This window comes from Sugiyamaella lignohabitans, chromosome D (genome assembly GCF_001640025.1).
Source record: "Sugiyamaella lignohabitans strain CBS 10342 chromosome D, complete sequence".
Taxonomy (NCBI): domain Eukaryota; kingdom Fungi; phylum Ascomycota; class Dipodascomycetes; order Dipodascales; family Trichomonascaceae; genus Sugiyamaella; species Sugiyamaella lignohabitans.
The window spans coordinates 398,379-423,245 of NC_031673.1; the positions used below are offsets into that span (position 1 = coordinate 398,379).

General features: G+C 47.9%; 7 protein-coding genes across 7 annotated transcripts; 2 read left to right on the forward strand and 5 right to left on the reverse strand.

Moving 5' to 3' along the window:
- Positions 1–2,132: 2,132 nt before the first annotated feature.
- Positions 2,133–4,019, forward strand: ARE2 (Are2p; the record flags this gene model as incomplete). The annotated part of the gene is made up of 1 exon (XM_018881829.1): positions 2,133–4,019. The coding sequence occupies one exon, from the start codon at positions 2,133–2,135 to the stop codon at positions 4,017–4,019; it is 1,887 nt and encodes a 628-aa protein (XP_018736269.1).
- A 667-nt stretch (positions 4,020–4,686) lies between these two features.
- AWJ20_4740 (uncharacterized protein) lies at positions 4,687–5,730 on the reverse strand (the record flags this gene model as incomplete). The annotated part of the gene is made up of 1 exon (XM_018881831.1): positions 4,687–5,730. The coding sequence occupies one exon, from the start codon at positions 5,728–5,730 to the stop codon at positions 4,687–4,689; it is 1,044 nt and encodes a 347-aa protein (XP_018736270.1).
- A 572-nt stretch (positions 5,731–6,302) lies between these two features.
- On the reverse strand, positions 6,303–8,174 carry SKN7 (kinase-regulated stress-responsive transcription factor SKN7; the record flags this gene model as incomplete). The annotated part of the gene is made up of 1 exon (XM_018881832.1): positions 6,303–8,174. The coding sequence occupies one exon, from the start codon at positions 8,172–8,174 to the stop codon at positions 6,303–6,305; it is 1,872 nt and encodes a 623-aa protein (XP_018736271.1).
- Positions 8,175–14,248: 6,074 nt separating this feature from the next.
- On the reverse strand, positions 14,249–16,603 carry SCH9 (serine/threonine protein kinase SCH9; the record flags this gene model as incomplete). The annotated part of the gene is made up of 1 exon (XM_018881833.1): positions 14,249–16,603. The coding sequence occupies one exon, from the start codon at positions 16,601–16,603 to the stop codon at positions 14,249–14,251; it is 2,355 nt and encodes a 784-aa protein (XP_018736272.1).
- Positions 16,604–18,794: 2,191 nt separating this feature from the next.
- On the reverse strand, positions 18,795–20,120 carry ALG1 (chitobiosyldiphosphodolichol beta-1,4 mannosyltransferase; the record flags this gene model as incomplete). Its single annotated transcript, XM_018881834.1, has 1 exon — positions 18,795–20,120. The coding sequence occupies one exon, from the start codon at positions 20,118–20,120 to the stop codon at positions 18,795–18,797; it is 1,326 nt and encodes a 441-aa protein (XP_018736273.1).
- A 926-nt stretch (positions 20,121–21,046) lies between these two features.
- AWJ20_4744 (calmodulin) lies at positions 21,047–21,742 on the reverse strand (the record flags this gene model as incomplete). The annotated part of the gene is made up of 1 exon (XM_018881835.1): positions 21,047–21,742. The coding sequence occupies one exon, from the start codon at positions 21,740–21,742 to the stop codon at positions 21,047–21,049; it is 696 nt and encodes a 231-aa protein (XP_018736274.1).
- Positions 21,219–21,785, forward strand: CMD1 (calmodulin; the record flags this gene model as incomplete). The annotated part of the gene is made up of 1 exon (XM_018881836.1): positions 21,219–21,785. The coding sequence occupies one exon, from the start codon at positions 21,219–21,221 to the stop codon at positions 21,783–21,785; it is 567 nt and encodes a 188-aa protein (XP_018736275.1).
- Between the last annotated feature and the right edge of the window lie 3,082 nt (positions 21,786–24,867).

The window sequence follows — 24,867 nt, forward strand, 5'->3', positions numbered from 1 at the left end:
CCCCAGACCCTGGTTGCTCCTGCTTCGCAGGAGTTTTTCCGGCATTGGTGGTGTTGCTGGGGACCGTGTCGTCCGACTCGAGCGCAGCGAGAGGAGCAACCAGGGTCTGGGGCGGAGCCCCAGCCGCCGGAGGCAGACCCCCATCCACCGAGACCTGTCAGGCCCTGGATGGACGAGAAATTGCTTTTAGTGGGGTATGCAGACATGGGTTCGGTCTGTACGATAAGGGTATGGCAGACTAACCGCAGTTGCCATGCGTAGGCCCTGCCACCGCTGCCTGCTCGGGTTAGCTGCGGGCGAGCGAGGGGGAGCCCGTGCAGGGGACGCACAGCACGGTGGGCAGGTTGCGAGGCCAGGGTGGGCCGGGCTGCGGGCTGGCTATTGCATATCTTGTTTATTTATCTGGATTTGTATGATGTTTGACGTGGGTGTGTGAGGTGTGTGCTTGAGGGTGTGTGAATGGATACATAAATAAGAGGTGCTGCCAGTTGGTTTGCTGGTTTGATCGTTTTGACACTCGCTCGTTCGCTCTTGATACGTTTTACCATATCTCGCTAGAATAACAGACTAGGTATTAGTCGCTATTGCCATTTGATTATTAGGTAACTGGTTCGACTTCGACTTCGACTTCGACTCCAACTGCTAATATTATTTATTATTATTAATATCGTGCTAATTGTTACACAGTCATAGCAGAGGTACTTCTGCTGTGGTGATCTTGAACTCGTAAGTAGCGGGTGGTATAGTTTAGCTCGTTTGGCTCGTTTGGCGAGTTGGTTGAATAGTTTGGCTCGTTTGGTGAGTTGGTTGACTGGTGGGTAACTAAGTTGTGAGTGTGATTAATGTGGTAAGCCAGACCAGGTAGATCGGGCGGAAGGTGGTTATCACAAATTCCGAGATTGCGGTTGGGTGGGTGGTTATCGCGGTATTTGTGAAAGTTTAAACTTGCTGCAGGTCCACGTTTTCTTGCCTCATCTGTTTTGCTACAGTTGTGAACTGTTCTGTTTATAGATCAGTTCAGTCTTCTGTTTCCCTCAGTTCGCACTTCGGCTGTATCGACATTCGGTGGTATTCGGTGATATTCGGTGATATTCGGTGATAATCGGTGACACAGGTGGGGCAATAGTGGGCAAGCTCGATGGTTAGTCTTCGGTGATACTCGGTTCTCGATTTTCGATTCTCGATTGTTCGATTAAAATTCTGATCCGTGTCGGCACCTTAAGATCCCGGTAGCTACTACCGCTTCGGCCCTGCTGCTTCTCTGCTGCTTCTGCTCTGCTCTGCTGCTGTCTGCTATTGCTATTTTCGCTATAGCCCCTGCTGCATTGCTGTGCCCCTCCAAGTTACTGCATTCTGCATCCTCTATTTTAAGCCGGAAGCACATCATGAATAAATTATCGTTGCCTGAGGTTGATGCAGCTACCCCTCTATCTGCAGCAGCATTTACGTTATCGACGGATCATTTCTCGGTGCGTGCATGTGATATATCACAGGCTGAAAAAAAAATTCAAAGTATAAAATCACCAGGCGGTACCACAGGTCACTTGGAAAACAAAATAAATCCAGCTTTTTTCTACAAAACTGAACTTCAAACTTGTCATACGAGCCTCGAACTTTGTCTGAATTCAACTTTTCATGGCTAGTTTTGACTAACTCAGTCCTTTTAGTATAGTTAAATTTGTTAGCCGTTTCTTCTTATCAGGGAGCTCCACTGTCCGAGTTAGGTTGCTAAATTAAACACTCGTCATTCTCATTTTCAATTTTCATTAGTGATTTGTCTGTTATTTATTGTGATTTGATAGTCGGATTAAACGGTTATCAACACTGATTGAATACTTTTTTACTTTGCGATAGCTGTTATCAGCAACCGAACAGGTATCTTATACATCCGAAACCGATTGGAAGTTCGACCTGAACTGGATAGAGTTTTCCTAATCTGGAACGAACTTGAATTTATACACCAGACGGATAAATCGGATACCAGATTAACTGCTAATCTGATTCACTGTATCACTATTCGACAAGACCTAGAACCCAGTATCTGTATTGACGGTTTAGCAATTGCCCAATTTCTTACCGTCACCTGATAGATACATTTACAAGTCATATTTCCCAGCTAAGCTGGTCTTACAATGGAACAAGGCTCTACATCTACAATGTCGTCTTTGGTATACCTACCAAGGCAGAAACCTTTTCACCGGAAACTAACTCCCACTACATCTCCTTTGGCAATGTCGCCAAACCTGCATGGTATCTCCACAGGCACCTCATACGGCAAACAGCTGGGTGGTAAATTGGCAGATAAAGATAAATTGTCATCTTCACATTACAATTCGAATCCAAATTCCAGTCCGAACTCTAATTCTAACTCATATTCATATACTGACAGTGAAGTTCTGTCACCAGCGCAGATTCACAGTCAGACTCAGACTCAAATACTGGAGCCACCAAGGTTTCATACACACAGTCCTCATTCCCGTGCACACACTCATGCTTCTGGTTTGTCCCACAAATCTAATACTGGATTGACGAGAAAGAAATCCAATTCTTCAACATCGGGATATCTACCACATTACAAACCAATCCATACAAAGTCATCAGCTTCAATTCTATCTCTCAGTAAGCATAGTCCGACTTCTTCATACACTGGATTCCGCCATCTTGCTATGATTGTCCTGACGCTAGGTAATCTCCGACTCATGATTCACGATTACCAGACCTATGGGTTCATAATGACCCTGTACAGACTCGGAATCTCACAAAGTGACTTGAATGTCGCCGGTCTGTTACTACTAAGTACACCAATTCACCTTTTCATCGCCCTACTGATCGAACTTGGTGCATCTAAAACAGTCTCTAATGCCAACCACACAACCTCTGAAGCTGACAACGCTCACCAGGTTGATAGCACCTCTGGTATCACCACTGGTAGTCGACTTGGCAGTAAAGAAAACAGCAGCGTCGATGTCCCCACCAGTACAACCAAGAACAGCAAAGCCAGCAGCAACCCTACGGAACCTAATAAACCACATAAGAAATACCTTTGGAAGCTGTTTGCAGCCCTCCACACCATTAATGCCACTCTTGTCCTCATCATCTCAAGCTACACCGTATACACTTCTATCTGGCATCCGTTGATCGGAACTGTCATTGAGTGTCACTCTATTATACTGTGCCTCAAGGTATCATCGTACGCACTGACCAATCGTGACCTAAGAGATGCCTATCTTGAAGATGCTCCTGTTCCAGAACTCTACGGACCCTCGAAATACCCTCACAATCTGACGATAGGTAACCTTGTCTACTTCTGGTGGGCTCCAACGCTCGTATATCAACCAGAATATCCCCGTGCTCCTAAAGTCAGATATGGATTCCTTGTCAACCGGGTGCTTGAAATGGTCGGAACCATAGTTTTAATCTGGTTCTTATCCGGTCAATACGCAGTTCCCATTCTCGAGAGTAGTTTAGTGCATTTCCAGAACGCCGACCTTGGCCAGATTTGCGAAACAATCATGAGATTATCAACAGTCAGCATAGTCGTATGGCTACTTGGATTCTTCTTTATTTTCCAGAGCTATCTCAACTTCCTAGCTGAACTGCTCCGTTTTGGCGACCGAGATTTCTATCAAGACTGGTGGAATGCCGGTTCTGTAGGAACTTATTGGAGACTATGGAACAAGCCAGTGTCGAACTATTTCCGTCGACATTTCTATGCCCCACTTCTGAAACGAGGTTGGACGCCCATGAGCTCGTCACTCGTGGTATTCTTCATCTCTGCTGTCCTCCACGAACTAGTAGTAGGCATCCCTACTCGCAACGTCATCGGAGTGGCATTTGTGTGCATGATGCTCCAAGTCCCTCTGATCATGGTCACTGCGCCTCTCGAGAAAATGAGAGGCCCGGCCACCACCGTCGGCAACTGCATCTTTTGGCTCTCCTTCTTTCTCGGCCAGCCCGTGGCCGTCCTAATGTACTATTTCGCATGGAACGTCAAGAACGGCACCCACATCAAAATATAGACACGATTCGTTAATACATCTCTGTTCCTTTGTCTCTACTCTCCGGGTGGGCGTGCCTCCGGCAGCCGGGCTCCGCCCGGACCTGGTTGTGCTCGCTTCGCGAGCTTCTCTGAGTTTGTACCTGATTCGAAGATGGCGATGGTGCGCTCGGAAGGCAGGTATCGAGAAATATAACTATAAACATGTTAAAATATGAGGGACAACATCACGCAAGTTGTGCCTCTAACCAACACCAGAAGAGCAGAATCACTCGTAGAACTACGTGAGGAGATGTTGTGGATCGGTGATGTGGTCTCTTCAATACAGACAGCCATTGGACTTCTCGAGGATGGATCCAAGCGTGTTGAAATACCATCCTCGTGAGCAGAAGTACCTGATGAGATATCTGCTTTCTTGAATACAAAACAGCCATGGTTGGACTTTCAGTAGGTGGATCCAAGGATGTCAAAACACCCTGTCCATGAGCTGAAAGCTCGCGAAGCGAGCACAACCAGGTCCGGGCGGAGCCCGGCCGCCGGAGGCAGACCCGGAAAGTAGAGACCCCCAGACAAGCTCGCGAAGCGAGCACAACCCCGTCCGGGCGGAGCCCGGCCGCCGGAGGCATGTTACCGGAGAGAGTGCGAGAAGAAAAGAACGAGTTATGTATAGTACAGAGGAAACAGAACTTTTAGAGATAGAAAGCGTCACGTTCGCGACGTTGTTTAGCGCGGTAGAGAGTGAAGCCGACGTAGCCTCCGGCAACGACGAGGATGAAGAGGAAGGTCTTGAGGAAGAAACTGCCCCAGCCAGAGGATGAGGAAGATGAAGAGGAGGATGACGATGACGAGTGTGAAGAGTATGACTCGTGGATGGGTGCATTCTTGTTACCGTTGAGATAGTAGTCGACCTCGGCGTAGCTGGCAGGTGGGTTGTCCAGAGAGTACACCTTTATACTGTAGATATCGTGGTATTCTGAGAGCTCGCCGGTCTGAGCAGAGAATCCCAGAAATGCAGGTTTGTTAATAGTGACTTGGTTAGTCTCAAAACACTTTTCCCATTTATGTTTTCCTCTGTAATCCGTCTCAAGAGACAGGAATTTACCCTGGACATAGGTGATTCGAATCCGGTTGCCTTCCCGGCCGTTATGAAGTCCTCGCACACTACAACCAGCAATCTCATTAGCCAATCCGTCATGAGCCTGGTCATAACTAGTCTGACCGTCTCCATGCATAATCATGGCATATGGAAACACCTTTCCAGGACCATTGTTCTTATAAGTATCAAGGAAAATAGCAGTTCCTTTAAAATTATCACGCAGACCGAAAACAGGCCCTTCTTGAGTGACTCGTTCGTTTAACAGCCAAATGGCCATTCCGTCTCCATAAATCGAAGTTCCCTGACCATCGATGCCAAACTCCACTTCAATCTGGAAATTATCAGGCATGGAAGGAATCTTGGACATGAGCCAACCTCTTTGATCAGGCAGATCAGGTGTCAGTCGGATATATTTATCACCGCGAATAAAAGTACTACCACCATAGTCGTAGTATCGACTCTGGAAGTTCTTATCAAGATACGGCTTCTCCATGCTATGAGCCAGCGACTCGGTTCTCGAAAACGGGTTCTCTGTATTCGGGAATCTCGACACATCCACAGTCTGAGGTCTTCTACGAGCTTCTACAGACCCCGCAACCAGCGACAAAACCGCCACTAGCAGCGTAACTGGATTCATTATTGAAACTAACGTCCACCAAAAACTTCAGAAATCCGAACTTGAAAACTTCACACAGAATTGTTTCTCACACGAGTACAAAAACAACCCTAAATCCTACCAAGAAAAAACCTGATCCAAAACCAAAAGCAAATGACGAACCAACACTGTTCCTGAGCAAACAGTAGATTCACGAACCAAGTCCTCTAGCAACCAATTGCAGTCTATAACCCGAGTGGTAGAAGGCAGCTGGCAACATGCATACATACCCTTCAGTGACACGGCAGAAATATTCACCTGCACCGCGGCACGTGAGCACGAACTTCACCAGGGACGGGGGCCGGCCTCCGGCGGCTGGGGCTCCGCCCCAGACCCTGGTTGCTCCTGCTTCGCAGGAGTTTTTTGGCTGGCAAACCCCACGGAACGACTCGAGCGGAGCGAGAGGAGCAGGGGGGTCTGGGGCGCAGCCCCAGCCGCCGGAGGCAGACCCCCAGCCCGTCGAAGATGTAAAAGAGAAGAATAAATATTAGATACAGAACTTGAGCAATAAATATATAGGTACATAAAAAGAGACGGGAAGGAGATATGGGAGATTAGTAGCGGTGTTTTTTGGTTTGTGAGCCCAGTGAGTCGGTAGTGGGGTCTCGTAATCGCGCGGATGGTGCCATGTATCCGAGTCTGTCAGGCTGTCCGGGGTGATGGGTAGTGGTGGAGACTGGTTTGAGGAAGATGGATAGGGTGCTGTAGAGAACAGATTTCGAGAACGGTTTGGGCAGGATCATAGTCACGCCTTTACTTCGGTACTTTTCGACAGTTCGTGAGTCCAATTGGCCGTCAGAGTCGGTCGTCGACATCATGGCGATGATGGGTGTCGTTTGGTCCGAATGGCGGATGAGTTCAGTTGCACTCATACCGTCGAGCTGGGGAAGGATCATGTCCATGAGAATCAAGTCATATTGTGTCGACTCGGCTCGTTGAACAGCTGCTAGTCCGTCGTTGGCCACATCCACTTCACAACCATACTGGAGCAGCATTCGTCGACATATCAGCACACTGTTGTCATCTTCGTCAGCAAGGAGAACGTGGAATTGACTGTTACTTTCACTGGTGGTTCCCACTTGATTAATGCGATTGGAGTTGGGGATGGATGGTGATAAGGATGTAGAAGTGGCTGATGAAGGCAGGGCAGATGGCATGTTGGATTGTTGTGTTGGTTGCTGCTGTTGTTGAGATGGTTGCTGTTGCTGCTGTTGTTGAGGTGGCAGTTGGTGTGGAGGTTGAGGTTGTTGTTGAGGTGGTGGGACTCGTATTTGTGGAAGTTGATGTGTAAGTTGTGGTGGCTGTTGCTGTTGGGTTTGCTGCTGCTGCTGTTGGAGATGCTGATTTTGGAGATGTTGGTGTTGTTGTTTCTGCTGCTGGAGTTGTAGTTCATGGCTAACTGAAGAGCTGATGCCTGAATATCCTCCGTCTTTTGAAAGAGAGTCTAACAACTCAGAGAACTGGCCATTAGGGTCATTCATAGCGAGCAGAGACAGCATTCTTTGTAAGTACGAGGTTTGCATGAGAAACGCATCATGGATGAGAGACAGGTTCTTTGACATAGTCCTGCTATCATCTTCGAGTTGTTCGACTCTGGCTGCCAGGAACCCATTAAGTTTACGAGCGTTTTCGAGTTCATACGAAATGCTGTCCACTTTCTCCTGACCAATTGACACCAGTCCATGACCATTAACATCGGTAAGAGACGGGGTGTTGCTATTACCAGACCCACCTACCCCACCGGCAGGATGAACTTTCTTGCCAGGAACCTTTCGCTTGATTTTATCGAGCTGGTCTTTGTTTTTGGGGTTAAAGTCGGGATGATGGAACTCCCAAGAATTGTCTGGATAATTGTCACCACCAGAGGATTTCGACACATTAGCTCTGATCTTATGAAAGTCGTATTTATTCAGTTGACGAACAAAACTCGCGAAATTTGAGTGTTTAAAATGGCGAGGCAACACTTCTTTTGTAAACTCGCTGGCATCTAGAACAACAAAACTGTCTTCGCTATTAGACCACCGAACTATGTGACGATGAGTAGGGTCTTCTAACATTGTGAACAGTTTCTTGACGAAGTCTTTAGATTCTCTTGAAGGTTCGTTGGGTCCAGCTGGTCCTGTACCGGTGTTGGGATTGACCTGATGCCGTGTATAGTCTAATTCGGATTTCATGTTCATATTATTTGGATGTGTGTCTTGGATTGGAACTTGAATGTTCCTAGCATGCTGTTGAGTAGGGGAAATGTTGCGAACTGGTTGGCCATGGCTCGTGCCATGACCAGCATCTTGGCCCTGGGACAAGTCCATAGGATCAGTATGGTCGTGATCTTGGTCTTGACCTGGCGGTGGTGGCTGACCCATGGACATGTGCATATCTAACCAAGAGCCGGAAGCATTGGGACTGTCCCATCTTCCGCTCGACATGGTATTTGTCGTAGATTTGTTGTGTTGGTGAACTAGTCTGCTATTCTAAGTAGTCGACTGATTCTCTCTGTTGTTATCAACTGATAAAGCAATTGAAAAGCTAAAACGTAATTACAGTTGAGAGTGGTAGTTGATAGTTTATCGTGTCAAAAAGGTCATACTTGTCGAGCAAGGCAAAAGAATTAAAAACAATAATTTAGCGTCAACAACACAATTGCCATTCTATAAACAAATCGAACGCGACTTCCCGTCCAATGTATGACTCTAAAATGCGGACACGAGCCTACTGCCAAAGGTTATTACACTCTTTGAGGATATACGTGTTAGCACAGAGCTGTATGTGAGATGAAGCAATTGGCAACCGGTATTTGTCAGAAATATGAAACAGATGCGATGCAAAAGATTAAACAGTCTACCGTGGACTGTGTAGTACTATCAAGCGAATGCTAGAAACGGAAACTTGTACTCGCAACTGAACACAAATCAAACAATTAACAAATAACCGAATAAACAACCGAATAAAGAGCCGAAAAAGACAACCGGAAAAAGGATAACCGAATAAAAAAAAGAATAAACAACTGACTAAACAAGATACAAAGCAACAAGTGACAACAAAAATACCAGCAGCTACGAAAGTCAATGACAATATTATCAACAGCTGTATCAACCGTCTAGCTGGTTTCTTGATTTCAGGGGTGTTGATCAGAGTATCGAAATGTCTCAGTTTATGTTCGGTTAGTGAACTGTCACAGACGGATGCTTGGCTTTTTTCGTTAAGGACCTGCGGGTTTGTACAATCTAGCTTTTATATACAGGTCGAAATAATCGGCAGAAGAAACTGCACTTGGCAACTGGACTTTCGTTCTTGGCGTTGGAACACCCTGCGTTCGGTGGGTTCGATGCTTATCGAAATATGGGCCCAGTGCCACGCACAGCCAAAATAAATGTCGAATCACAAAAAAAAATAAAAAATTAAAAACAAAAAATTACGACTGACAACGAGTTAGTTCAACGAATTTCTTGGATTATGATACCGAGTGACACTGACTGACACCGACTAATACCAAGACTGACACTAACACTGACACCTCGACGTTTCAATTTTAAAGACACTCAAAAAACTAGTATATCACCGGCAGATCTTCGACCCGAATCAAATCAAGAAAATGACAAAAACAACCCCCCAAGAAATTCAAATCAAGATCAAAATGCAAACTAGTCAAACGAATAAACTAAATCAATCGATAGCCCAGGTGTAATCGCCAATCGCCGAACAAACAACTCACGGATCAATCAATCAATCAACCAGTAGGATAGATATTGACGTTAAAGTAGCTGCCAGACTGGACGACAGCGGCACCTTAAGCAGTAACGGAACGCAATAACCAGATGTGAAAAATTCCAAGCACAAGAAAAGAGTCTAGACTTCGGAAATCAAAGCACTGTTCCGACACAAAACAAACCCCAAATGCGGATCGAAGATGTTGCACTCCAGTCGGTCCTTGTGAGTAAATCAGATAAATTAAAAACAATAAAACCAAAAACTCCAGAAACAGAGATTAATATATCGAGAGGTCAAATAGCAAAATTATTGAATCAAGACCAACCAATTAATTAACAAAATGAAATGATAATTAACATGGAGATTTTTTTTTCCAATATCATACAATTTACCCACACTCGATATATATTGGGACATATATAAATACTTTTTCCGTATGGTTAATTTATTTTTTCCCGTTTCTTTGCTTTTCCTGGCAGGTTTGCCTTTTAGTTCCTCGACCCTTCTCGGCACTGCACGCAGTGTAATTCCTGTAAGTGTGTATTAGATTTTGTTTATTCACTTTCTGGCACCATTCGATTGGAATAGAACAAAATATCCATGCGGTCTAGACCCTCATCATCACCACCACTGCTTCTTCGTAAGCAGATCTCTATCTAATGCACATGCAATTCCAGACGTCAGCACGGCTGGCGGCGGCGGGCTCTCATCCCAGAGTTGCAGGCCGCTGTACGTTTCCTGCATGGCTACTACTGCCGTGCTCACTAACTGACTAAGAGGCTAAGTCCGGCCGCTGTTAATAAGCATAACCTACTCTCTGGAGTAAGCAAGTTTTGCACTGCCGTACCGCGCGTGACCGCCTTCTGCGGGCCCCGCGGCGGCCGGAGTCTGGGGTTGCAGGGGGTCGGGGGGCCTCCGGGGCTGGGGCTCCGCCCCTGACCTTGGTTGCTCTTCTCGCTTCGCTGGAGTCGTTTTTTGGTTCTTCTTCCCAGACGGTCCAGACCGTCTCCTGCAAAGCAGGAGCAACCAGGGTCTGGGGCGGAGCCCCAGCCGCCGGAGGCAGAGCCCCAAGAACGGGTTCGGTGACTCGGCTCCCAAACACAGGTCTACTCCTCCCCCGGTATCGCCATTAGCTGCGGACCGACCGGTCAAGATGCTGCATATGCCAGCCTCACCCTGCCGGGGTCTAGACCAGGATAAGCTAGCTTCGGTCCGTACTCCCGAGACCCTTTTCGACACTTGCTAACCCCGACGTCACCTGTTCGCCAGCAAAAAAAAAAAAACCCGACAATGCCACCCCGAGACCCGCTCCTCTCCTCCCGCCAAACCCGAGCGAAGCGAGCTACGGGGTCTGGGGCAGCGCCCCAGCCGCCGGAGGCAACACCCTCATCCCCCTTCTCTCGCTCCTCACGGAGAAGTACAACTAATTATATATGTACATATATGTATATGCCCCACTAGCTCCGATTCCATGCTGCCGAAAGCGCTTCGGGAGTGCGTTCCGAGCATGGCGGATGCAGGCAGCCGCCGTATGTCCAGTATCTCCGGGCTCGGAGTTACTGTTACACCTGCCTGGTGAATGCTTTCGTCGAACCAGCCCGGAGATCTGTTGGGGCACGAGACGAGAGGGTGCTGCCTCCGGCGGCTGGGGCTCAGCCCCAGACCTGGGTTGCTCCTCGAGCTCCGCTCGAGGAGTGTTGCTACGGGTCCAGCTGGCTCCTGCTTAGGTGACAAGGGGTCTGGCGCAGGGCCCCAGCCGTCGGAGACTGTCCGAGACTCCCCAGTAAATCCGGTAACTCCTGATGTGGAGAGGTGAGACCTTCGTGTCTTAGAGGGGATGGCATGTAGTGACATAGGATGTCATGTCATGCCATGCTAGTGGCTGCTGCCGTATCAAGCTGTTGAGGATGCACCTCCGGACACCTGTTGAGGTGTCGCAAAAAAAAGTTCATGACTTTTGATAAAGACCAACTGCTAATACAAGGTCTCTTATAGGCTGAGAAGGCGGTGATAGTGCAATGCACAACTGAGATGATGGCTCTCAAACCAACTCTAAACATCTTCTCTCCATATATATATTACTCCCTGCCATATCCGGCCACATTGCATCAGAACGACCCATTCCCCCCATATAATTCTCACACCCGCGTATAGTGGGCTGCCTAGTTCGGCCGTTGAATTGCATGTCTACGTCCTCCCCCTCCCCCAGTCCCAGTGGGCCACCTGTGCGCCAACCTTAACTTTGGGCCTCGACCTCACGCCCACCTGCCTACACCGGTCCAGACCCCAGAGTGCCTGGCCTGGTTCCTGAGGGGTTCTGGGGTCGATGTGCCTCCAGCGTCGGGCTCCGCCCGAACCTGGTTGTGCTCGTTTCGCGAGCTTTCTTGTTGTGTTCTATAAAGGTTTTCTTCGAATTTTGTTTTCTGGAATGATGTGTTTTAAAGAGTGTTTCGTTGTTTGACTCCTGGGTATACGTAGAAAATTTACAATAATTTACAATATATTTACGGCTACTAACTGATATTGTGGTGGAATGGATCTTCAAACGAAGCCGGCTAGTCTACGTAACAGTCTAGACGTTTTATATTCTTTTTCTTTCTCTAGAAGGAATAGTATCTATGGATAATCTTCGCCTTTAACCTCTTCAGTAGTCGAATGCTTCGAATAGCATGCTGCCTTCATCTCGTCATCTCGGTACTTTCCGTTAAATTTGAACTCTAACATTGGGGCTATTCCTATTGTAGAACATTCCAAGATATCGATCTTTTCCTTCACCGAAATTAAATGTGTTCTTCTTGGTCATCATTATAAACAAAGAGGTTCTCGGGTTTCTTCGACGACTAATGATTCTTCAACTACTACTGTTTGACTCTAGCTCCTACGTCTTTCCAATTTTGTATATACGACATTGAGTCTCTTTATTTTAGTTCTCCGCTAAGTAATCTTGGATATATTGAGTGAAGAATATGGAACGCTTTTGAATATCGAGAAGATCGAATCACTTCAGATAAAAATAATTATTTTTGTTAAAATTATAAGCAATCGTGATTTATTAAAAAAAGAAAAAATTCTTATTGCATTATGAAAATGCCGTGAAGAACTGGCAGTAATGTTATCTGATTGGTACAGCGTGATATAATTAATTTAGGAAAAAGAAATTGAGAATTTTTAGTGGCGTCTTGAAGGCATCACAATTTTAGGAATTATCATGAGAAATGCTCACATGTTTTAAAGATAAACTAGCATCTTTCCATTAGCCTGGTTTTATGGATAAGATCTCTATTAGTTATGGAAAGAACACTGCACCTGTTTTATTTTCACGTGTGATCAACTCGGGTCAGAATTAGCTATGACCAAATATGGACCTGATATGTTCATCCTTGGTACAAATAAGTTTAGAATATTCGGCAGAAGCAGCCTGTATTTATCTTATGGGAATACAATTACGGCTAATTTGTTCAACAGTCCTGTTTTAATAATTGCCCTGTATTTTCCCGGAATCGAGCATGCTCCGCGTTTTGTGGTTCAGAATATGCTCATGAACCTCGGTCTTGTCCATTAATTCTAGACCATTTCAAAACGTAGAAGAATTTTGACTTTACCTTCAGATGGCCATGTCGCTCTCTCTCATTTTTCTTACACGGGTCACATAGTCAACGGATCCAGCTAACACTTTGATATATTATATTGGACGGTATCCGAATTAACATTTCACTTCTTTCAAGTTCAGATTCGCATGTGTTGAAGTAACATCGTTCCGAGTCAAATTGACCAGAGGCTGAATTAAATTCACACTGTTCAGAGCCCCAAGTTCAATGAAACTGGAATAAAGTGTTCACATTGTCCAGAGTCAGACTAGGAAGCTGTCGTGCACTTCAAATTATTTAGAGTCAGATTTGACAGAGACAGAATCAACATTCACAGTGTTAAGAGTGGGATTAGTATCTTAGTTGATATTTCACAATATTCAGAGTCAGAGTAGACTGAGACTAAAATTAACAATTATTCATTATGTTCTGTTGACCGTCACGTATGTCTAAAAAAAAACAACATATATTGGACTTTCTAAATGCTGCTTCTAGTCATCTGAAGTTATATTGCTGAAACATAGTTCTTCAACGATATCTTATTACACGTACTCCAGTCCAATCAAACCTTCGAATCCATGGCCGCTAGTAATAGTTGTTATAAAATAATTTTGAATACCTATTCCATCCTTCTGCTCCCCAACCTAACAGCTCTAGATAGCCTGAGATGCTTCTCTTCACGTATACTCTAGGGACATCTATGGGAAATTTGTATCCAATGCAAGGCAAGTCTCATTGTATCTAAAGTACTCCTGTAAAGATAGGGGTGAAATAGCTTCCCCCCGTCTGATTTCTCATGACCTGGTGAATATTATAAATATAGTTTATATATGAATTGGTAATTCATATTTCTCTTTTGTTAACCTCAGCAGCTGGTTTTGGACAACCAGCCTCCGGCGGCTGGGGCTCTGCCCCAGACCCCGTGGCTCCTGCTTCGCAGGAGATGGTAGGGACCGTAGACGGAACCGACTCGAGCGAAGCGAGAGGAGCAGCGGGGTCTGGGGCGGAGCCCCAGCCGCCGGAGGCAGATCCAGGATCCCGCGTCATGTGAATGGTGGGTTTATTAGATAAATAGTTAGTAGTTACAGGAAACAAGACAATAAAATAGGGCGGTAATAAAATAATAATAAACATGTATAGTAAAGGCGCGGCATAAAGATTAGACTGGGTGGGGATGCGGGAGTGAATGTGCAGTGAGTGAGGGATCACATTTCAAAGCCCTGGCCATTGACAAAGTCGTGCTCGTCGTCTTCCATCATGATATCAACGTCGGCATCGTAGTCGCCGTCATTATTGTGCCCCTGGTTGTGTCCTTGAGAATGGCCTTGAGCGCTATGGCCGGGAGGTTTCAAGCCGGAGGAGCCGTGAGGGCCAAGTCCTGATAGGGGTCCAGTGCGCTTGATGGAACGGGCCATCAGGTCAGACTCGTTATAATAGGATTCGGAGATCTTGATATCCTTGTCGTCGTAAAGGTCAATGTCATCGTCGTGCTGAATGTGTGACTTGGGTCGCACACTAGTGCCGAGTCGAGATCGGAAATTCTCGTCCAATGACGAGTCGTCGACGTACGTGAATCCTTGGAAATTGGCCTGGATTCCTGGCGAAAGAGGAGTGGATGACACAGGCATAAATGCTCTGTGAAGAACACTGGTGGATGCTTGAGTGAATTCGGGATCAAAGTTTGATGTGTCGGTCTCAGAAGATACTTGTGGCTTAAACGGAGGAGGAATCTTCTTGGCAATTAGCAAATCCCAGTTGATGTCTGAGAAAAAAGGATGCGCTCTCAACTCTCTAGCATCGTCAGTAGCACCAAGACGATGTTTAGGATTTCTATTGAGCAGACCCTTCACAAAATTGCGTCCATCAGGAGAAAGTGCGTCCTTGGGAAATCGAACTTTGCCAAATGCAATGTTCTTGTACATCTGTTGATTATCCTCGGCATAGAAAGGAGACCAGCCACAGCACATTTCAAACACAAGAACGCCCAACGACCAGAAATCCACCATCTTAGTATATCCCTGGTCGTCCAACAGCACCTCGGGTGCAAGATATTCGGTGGTTCCACAGAATGTGTTGGTGGTACCGTTGTCATTCAAATTGGCTTTGGAAAGTCCGAAATCACATAAAGCAATGTGTCCATTAGCGTCCAAAAGAATGTTCTCAGGTTTCAAGTCGCGATATACAATATCGTTATCGTGCAAATGTTCTAGAGCCACAATCAGCTCAGCAATATAGAATTTGGCTCGTTGTTCGCTGAATCGTCCTTCTTTCTGAAGATGCCAAAACAGTTCTCCTCCTGACATGTAATCAGTTACTAGATACAAATCGGTAGGGGTCTGAAACGACATCTTCAGACCAACAATAAATGCTGAATTGGCCGAACTGGTGCGTACAAGGATATTCCGCTCGCCAATAGTATGAGCAATCTCCTTCTTCTGAACAATGGCTTTCTTAGAAAGGACTTTCATAGCATAAATACGTTGAGTATCCTTCTTTCGCACCTGGTAAACCTGACCAAAAGTACCTTTACCAACGAGACGAAGCACTTCAAAATCCTGAGGTCCATATTGTCGTTTCGACACCTTTTCGTAAAAGATGCCCACTCGGACTTCTCCAGATACACGTTCACCCTGAATCCGAGGTTCTAAAGTGAGCCATTTCTCAATAACACGAGACGTCAAATCAGGTTTTAATCGAGCATGGCCCAGGAAAAGATCGTTATTTTTGGCATCATAAATGGATACTTCCAATTCGCCGTCGTTCGAAGTGACATCGAATTGAGCCTCATCTTTCCACATGGGATTAGTATTAGATCCAGCGCCTCGATGGGCGCCATTATTCAGTTTCGACAGAGTCAGACTCGACGATTGTCTGCTCTTGGGGATTGCAATGCCAATTGGTTGTGTCGAGTTGGCCCCAGCACCTGCTGATACTGAAGGATCACCTCCTGAACCGGTGCCAGTAGGGCCATGAGAAATGAATTCGGAAGTGCCATACGTGCAAACGACGTACGGAATAGACCCTTCAGGCTGGGCCACTAACCCACGAGCTTCAATAATTCTCACTCGCAGTTTACCCATAGGTCTAACGCTACTAAGACCGGCTTCGGGCACAGTAGTCACTGCACCCAATCCATTTGCCTGAGTATCGTTACCCAAAATGGTCACTACTGCATTACTATTAGCCGAATCAGACCCACCAACGTCCACAGTCGAAGGCCGGGCAGTAGCCAGTCCGCTATTCGCGGCTCCAGCACCACCAGCCCCTCCTGAGGCGGACCCATTATCCTCGTCACTGAGAACCATCTGGTCCTCTGAACCGCCACTACCGCTTCCTCCACTGCGACCAAACCCCAAACTCAGAGCAGTCGCAGCCGACGAAGTGCTTGATCTGAACGTAGGAGCGGCATTGCTCTGCGTCACAGCGCTAATCGGCTTATCCTTCAGCGGATGCAATCCGGGTGACACGTTCGCTGACCCGGTCGGCGACGAGTTCTGGCTGCTGTTGCTGCTCTTACTAAACCCGCCAAATGAAAACAGCGACTTGGCGAAATCGGGCATCTGTGGTCCCCTGTTAGTACTCTGTGGGTGGTCGACGCCCGGGCTCCGCCCGGACCCGCTGGGGCTTCGCCCCAGACCCCGTAGCTCCTGCTTCGCAGGAGTTTGCTGGGATCGTGGACGCAACCGACTCGAGCGAAGCGAGAGGAGCCACGGGGTCTGGGGCAGAGCCCCAGCCGCCGGAGGCATGTCCGCCCCCCAGCGGTACTTACCTTGTGAAAGTCAAAAAAAAAAAGTTACCTGGACTGGGTGGGATGTGAGGGTGTTAGAGTGTTGAGGAGGTTGTGTGAGTGGGAACTGTGTTCCATATGCGAATGCCAGGTCGGGCCTGTTTGCGGTTGGGTGGCTATGCGGTGTTGAGAAACCCCGGAATCAGGCAGGCGGTGGACGTAGCACCTGGTGTGTGTTTGGCGTTAGATTCGTGAATCCAATTTCTGGTCCGTGTAGCGTGTATTCAGTGGCACCTGCTCCAGTTAGTTCGGATGGTGTGTCGGAGGGTCACTACTGATCAGTCAGTACGCTTCACCCGTCGAGTTCACTCAGTCCGATTCAGTTCAGCCAATTCAGTTGAATTTGGAATTCAGATCTATGAATTCGATTCAGTTGAGTTCACGTCAAATGAATTCACCAGTCAATCGAGTTGACTTGTTGAATTCAATCAAGACAATTATGCTGCGACAAACAACTGTACTTCTGTTGTTGACTAAAGTCAGACAGACCAGACGGAGTCGATTCGATTGGATTCAAATACGATTTGAATCGATTCAAAAAAATTCAAGTCGGATCGATTCTATTCTTTTCTACTGGCCGGAGTTCGTGGCAATTCAATAACTACCAGCCTCGGTCAGGATCCAGATGTACTGTACAGTCACTGTACTATCAGGCCGTGGATGATCAAAAAAACAAACTGGAATCTCAGTTTGCGGATTCAAAAATGATCTCAAGGATTGAACCAAAAAAGGATTAAAATTGATACCCACTGGTCAAACCCTATCAACACAAGTCCAAAAAAAGTGTGTTTGAAAAGCGCTTTTCTGTGATATTAGCGATGATGTATCAAAGCAGTCTGGTTTGGATGGTGTAAGCGAGAAAAAAAGGGAACCTCAGAATGGCCTGCTGGTCTGCTTAGTCTCTGCACCGATCGACAGAAAAAAGTCATCGTTGGCCAGCCGCACGATCCATATATCCCCAGGCCCTTCTTCGGGCCCCCGCCTTTTCCCGTTCCACCGGTCCCAATTTCCCCTTTCCACCCTCCTGGGCCTCATCTCAGACCTCCTCTGTCCATATCCCGGAATTTTTTAATTGACTTTTCCGTTCTCACGGCCCAGATCCCTTATCACCAGCACCCGCCGCGGCGTTTGCCCGTTATCAAGCGAGCCAATTGCATCCACTCCTTCCAGCCGTCCCCTCACGATAACCAGCCGCACCGCGATCTGCTGGCCCCGGCTCCTTATCTCTTATCAGCGCGGGTATCTGTTGGGGGAGGGGACTGCCTCCGGCGGCTGGGGCTCCGCCCCAGACCCTGGTTGCTCCTCTCGCTGCGCTCGAGTCGATTCGAGGGGTGGTCAGGGCCATCTCCTGCGAAGCAGGAGCAACCAGGGTCTGGGGCGGAGCCCCAGCCGCCGGAGGCAGTCCCCACCCCCCAGAAACGGTCCGATTCGCGGCCGCCGGTGTCGGTCAGGGGAGTGTTCAAACGCGAATTGCGTCATCGGCTGCAGGGCGACGCAAGCGACCCGTGCTTGATTGCTTGCGACGAAGTCCGTTTTTCGTTGAAAAAAACGTTCTTCGGAATCCAGGACTGAATCCACAAACCACCACCCAAAACCACCCTCACCCGCCAGCACCGTGCAGACTCCGCGGACTCGACTCCTGCTGCCGGTCCCAGGACACTCTTCCCCCACAACAGCCGGCTCCTCCTCACACTCCTCTACGAACTTTTGTATTATATTTTCTGTAAATAAACTCAATTGCACGCCTGCCCAGTCTGACGTCACCGCGCATGGAATCCTGCACAGATCGCCAGGGTGGACAATCCCTGCGTCTGCCTCCGGCGGCTGGGGCTCCGCCCCAGACCCCGCTGCTCCTCTCGCTGCGCTCGAGTCGTTACGTGAGAGCGCCGCAGCAACTCCTGCGAAGCAGGAGCAACCAGGGTCTGGGGCGGAGCCCCAGCCGCCGGAGGCACGAGGGGAGGCCCCTAGTCGTCGTCCGAGGAGCTCGAGTCGTCTTCGCCGGGGGCCGGTTCGCGGTATTGGCCGACGCCGAAGAGCGGGCCGAGTTTTTCGGTCCAGTTGGTGTCCCATTTGATGCGGGATTCGCGAACAGCGCCGCGTTTGAGGTTGTTGAGGGTGGCAGGGTTCGTGAAGAGTTTGGCCAGTTGTTTGGCCATGTCGGTTGAGGTGTCGACAATGAGCCCGTTTTCCGAGTGTTTGACGAGCTCCGAGATGGCTGGAAATGAGAGTGAGATCACTGGTACTCCGCAGCCAAACATATCGACGATTTTCATGGGCAGGTCCCAGCCGGACGACGACTGGTGAAGTGAGATGCCGAGGTCTGCGGCTCCTAGAACTTTCGGGTAGTCTTCAATTGGCAGCCACGTCGTATGTATCGAGATATTATGAAGTGTAGGTTGTAGAGCATCGATTTTAGCTCGTGTCTCTTTGAACATAGGCCCTTTACCAGTGATAATCACTCGCAACGGCGGTAATTGAGTTGATGCTGATGATCTGGTTAGAATCTGTGATTTTTTGGATTCTGATTTATTGTCGTCAGATGTGGGTTTTTCTTCGGTAGTTTGTGAAGATGGGTTGCTGGCTAGTGAGTACTTTTCAAGAGCCTCGAGTAGGATTGTGAGATCTTCATCAGGGGTATAACTGGTCGAAGTGACGAGAATTTTCTCTGTTTTGGCATCGAAATCTTTAAACAGGGTTGTCTGGTACTTGCTAATGATTTCTTTTCGTTGTGATTCTGATAACAGACTGAATTGACTGGCCGGTCGGTCATACAGAGGGATAATCCGTTTAGCGTTCATAGCGAACTCGGTACGAAGAAACTGGCCAAGTGCCACGGTCACTGTTAAATGAACAAACGATCTGTATCCAAACCAGTTTTCGTACCATTTGTAGATTTTCACAAACGGATGATTAGGATTGTCGGGGAATTTCAGTGCCAGAATCGAGTATCCTAGGTTATGCCAGTCGATAATAACTTTAGTTCGCGGTGACATAAACAGCGAAAAAAACCGCACCATCCCCAAAACCGGGATAGAAGGAGGGTTTTGAACTAGCAGAAAGTCTGCTCGTTTCAATTGTTTAAGAAGATCATATAAAATCCAGTGTTGTTTGACCACTTTATATGGAGCAAACAGCACAAACGGTAGTTTATAGGCGTTTTTGACGACCGGGATTTCTCGAACCGTGATTAATGGGTTCTCAATGACCTCGTCCATGAGTTTCGACTCTTTATAACCACACAAATCGACCTCATACCCACACTTGGCGATACTCAGCGCATGATAATTCATTCGTGGCGAGTGGCCCAGATCTCCTACCACCAGTACCACCGCTCTCTTTTTCCGCTGTAATTGCGACACATCACCTTCACCCCTACGACTCAGCAAATACAGCACTACTGGAATCGTCACATAAACAACCACCAGCGCTATTAACGCCCACCCAACTGCCTGCATTTCTCTCTATAAACACACACTCTCTCACCAACTCCTGATCCAACATCGACCCTGCTGATCACATCTCTTTACTTCGCTTACCCGGCCTTGCACGGCGGGGGGCCTGCCTCCGGCGGCTGGGGCTCCGCCCCAGACCCTGGTTGCTCCTGCTCCGCAGGAGGGACTATTACCCTGCCGGGAGCGGCTGAGGGGGTACTGCCTCGGGCAGCTGGGGCTCCGCCCCAGACCCTGGTTGCTCCTCTCGCTCCGCTCGAGTCGTTTCGTCGGCGGTTTCTAGCCAAGGAAGTGTGAATATTTCAGCCGTGCTCGGTAGGGTAAGTGCACCAGTCTTTTCTCACCACAAACCGGGTCTCCTGCTTCGCAGGAGCAACCAGGGTCTGGGGCGGAGCCCCAGCCGCCGGAGGCAGACCCCCAGCCATTCACAGTAGGGCAACCCCATGGTGCCCGTGTGATCGCATGGCCGGAAGGGGTCTCCTGCGAAGCAGGAGCTACCGGGGTCTGGGGCGGAGCCCCAGCCGCCGGAAGCACGGCGTTTGGCATTTCCCCCTGAACCGTCACAGCCTCGCCGACCCTTACCCCATGGTTATTTGCCGCTAGGATCAGTCGCGAACGGGAAGTGTATCACAAACAACACAACACGACAACTGTTGCTGCACCGTGCACTTCTTGACACTTGAAATTCCCCCGGAATTGTAACAGGCACATCTGAAAATGGTAGGTGTGAGGCCATTGCAAGGCTGCTGGCCCGTTTGAGCTCGTATTCACAGGGTTTTGAGTCCCGTGACTGGTGAGATAACGGATCGGGACATGGGAGATAGGGGCTGTGTGATCAGACTTGAAACCGGTACTAACAAACCAAACAGGCTGACCAACTGACCGAACAACAAATCTCCGCGTTTAAAGAGGCATTTTCTCTGTTCGATAAGGACAACGATGGTACGTTCCCCTCGTGCCTCCGGCGGCTGGGGCTGCGCCCCAGACCCCGCTGCTCCTCTCGCTTCGCTCGAGTCGTTACCCCCGGAATCCCCGCCATCTCCTGCGAAGCAGGAGCAACCAGGGTCTGGGGCGGAGCCCCAGCCGCCGAAGGCAACACCCCACCCCCGAGAAAATCTAACACAGCCAGGCAAGATCACTACTAAGGAGCTCGGTACGGTCATGAGAAGTTTGGCATTGAACCCCTCGGAGAGCGAGTTATCGGATATGATCCACGAGGTCGATGTGGATAACGACGGCACTATTGATTTCCCCGAGTTTCTGACCATGATGGCCCGGAAGATGAAGGACACCGACTCGGAGGAGGAGATTCGCGAGGCGTTTAAAGTGTTTGACCGTGACGGCAACGGGTTTATTTCAGCTGCCGAATTGCGCCACGTCATGACCACTATTGGCGAGCGTTTGACTGAAGAAGAGGTCGACGAAATGATCAGAGAAGCTGATGCTAACGGCGATGGCCACATCGACTATAACGAGTTCGTCAACCTGCTGCAAAACACCAAATAGAGATAGCTGGAATTTTCATGAGGTTGTTTTTCCGCGTGGATGGGGACCTGCCTCCGGCGGCTGGGGCTCCGCCCCAGACCCTGGTTGCTCCTGCTTCGCAGGAGATGGCGGGGATCCCGGGGGTCACGACTCGAGCGAAACGAGAGGAGCAGTGGGGTCTGGGGCGCAGCCCCAGCCGCCGGAGGCACGAGAGCCCCTGTGTGGGTTCAGTGGTGCAATTTGGGATGCGGGGATGTGCATTGGACCCTGCATCAGGGACCAAGCACCGGTGGTTCCTGCGTCTGCACCTGAATTGGCAATTCGGGCTGGGTTTCCTCAGAAACACCACAAATTGCCACTCTAGGACTCCTGTTACCGGTTTGTGGCTGACTGGGATGTGGATAGCAGGTAAAGGGGCTGACTGAGGTGTCTTCTCATGCCGACGGGGTGGGTCTGCCTCCGGCGGCTGGGGCTCTGCCCCAGACCCCGTGGCTCCTCTCGCTGCGCTCGAGTCGTTTACGTGGGATTCCTAAGAGGACTTTCCGTAAAGCTGAGGTCACGAGAATTTATAACCTCCAGAAGTTTGTCCGGACTTCTGAGAGTTGAGTCTCAGGTGCCGTTTGGTTCCAATCTTCTCTAGAGATTTCACGTCCTTCCTAGCAAATGTTTTAAAGCATTTTTTCTTTCGTCAGAGGTATTCTACAGTTTTGCGATGAAGAAAGCATTGAAATTAATCCCAAAGTATTAAAGAAAATTTATTATACTGAATATTTGCGGGAAGAAGTATATCGCTCGTATATGGCCCTTATCCGGTGCCAAAACTGGCGACAACCTGATTCCTTAGATCGCTGAGTATGATAATCGAGCGAAAACGAAAATAGTTTTGCTTTCTTTCTATTTAACTATTCCTTCAAATAGCAGAAACACTGGGTATGAGGAGGAATATCTCACACTGTACTCTTACATCAGAACTCTTACATCAGATCCCTTGCATCAGATCTCTTACATCAGATCTCTTGCATCAGATCTCTTGCATCAGATCTCTTGCGTCAGTTCTCTTGAACCCCTGAGCCCGATTCCATGAGACGGACGGAAATAGTACCTGAACAAAATCAGTTAGAAACTTTGGTTTGATGTACTGGGCCTGGAAATAATGGTTTGAATTTGTCGTCCGGAGGTACTACCGAAACCTCATCCGCCCGCAACCAACGCTCTTGGGAGCTATAGCATATTTGACCCGACAAAATATCATTTGGGGGCAGCTGGACCTATTACCCTAGATATTCATCATAGACAGTTGAGTTAATGATCCAACCCATGTCGTGAGCTAAAGGGCCAATATTAACCCCCGGCCCTGGACCCTCATATTTCACCGAAGTTTATTCAGCCACCATCCTGCGAATGCTCGCAACTGTGCTGTGCCTCCTTATTATATTCACTTTTAACTGTTTGTATGTCTCTATCTGAGTTCCAGTTAATGTCTTATACTAACTAGTCCTCTCTTTTTTCAGTATCACGATAATTTCCATGCTTGAAACATATTGTGTTACCCGGCGCTGACAATTCTAAGTGCCTCTGGGCCAGAGCACACGGGACTGGGCGAGTTCCAGTTGAACACAAAAAAGTTGAGGACTATAGCTTTCTTTTTATTCCAGAAAGACCATTTCATGACTTTAGCCTTGAACTACGTACCCGGATCTCCTGCGAAGCATGAGAAACAAGGGTCTGGGGCGGAGTCCCAGCCGCCGGAGGCAACAACCCCATCATTCGGAAAAAGCTCATTCTCTTACTCGGCTATATGAGCTAAATCCTTGTGATCAGGCGCGTCAGTGCGATTGGCTAGCCTATAGTTTCATTCTGCATAGTTTACTCCTTGGTCCAGGCCAATCTGGAATATAAACAATTTTGAACTAGGATACACAACTTCTTACCCGGCGTTCATGTCACCCAGCTTGAATTTTTAAAGCATCCATTTCTTTACATGTCGTGGACATTGCATTTCCGTCAAAAGTGACCCATGACCATTTCAGGTGCTAAATCAGCAAGCATTAATGGATTGATTGATTGATACTCACTTATTGTACTTAACAATACGAGGCCCATCGTTGATATGATCTTTAATTTGAAATTTTAACTGAGCTCTACGTTGTGATATCCCTAGCCCACCCTTGAGTTGTAAAAATGTGAACTAGTAGATAGTTGCTTCTCTAAGTGATTCGATAGCTTTTTATCCTTCCGTTATTGAGCTTTTATTTTAATCCAACGCAATACGTCGTGAGTCCCAAAACAGAGCATCCTCCAAAAAGGCTCATTCGATTTTTTTCTAGATTCCAATAATTAAGTTTACCCGGCTTTGTTTACTAAACCCTAGCCCTCGATGCTACTTATATTGCGTTAGCCTAAAGGTAACAATTGTCTCCTTTACATCCATGGGCCTGAGAGCCCACACGACAAAACGAATAAGGGTCAAAGGAGGTAAGTTGGAGACTCTTGTCAGTAGGTTTATCCTAGGACAATTTTTCTATGATTTAAGCGTTAAATACGACTTGAGTTCGTCTCGAGATATCATCCGGGAAATCTCATTCTACTCACATGGCTACATGAGCCAACCTCACACGACCATAAGGAAACATTCTTTTGCAGTCATCTGTAAATATTGGTTTAAACATTTATCTGGATAATTTGTTGCATACCCGACGCTCGACTTGAGCGAAGCGAGAGGAGCAACCGGGGTCTGGGGCGGAGCCCCAGCCGCCGGAGGCATGGTCCCATACCCCAAAGAGCCGCCCACTTCCAGGGCCAATTAAGGTGTGTGACTCATGTTCGACTCCGGAGCCTGACCTGAGAAGTTTAGGAAACAAGAATACAACCCATGCTGTCACCTGGCTAATATTTAACATGTAAACTGGAAAACAGGTGTGTTACCCGGCTTCGAATTCAATGACATCAAACTCTCCACACAAAAACAACGTGAAACCATGGGCTCAATTAAGTGACCTATGGCCATTTCAGGTCCACTAGTGTTCTGCTCTGCTTTTTCGATTTAAGTGTATATAACTAGCTCTATCCTCGTGCTCGCAATACAGACAAGGGATATTAGAAA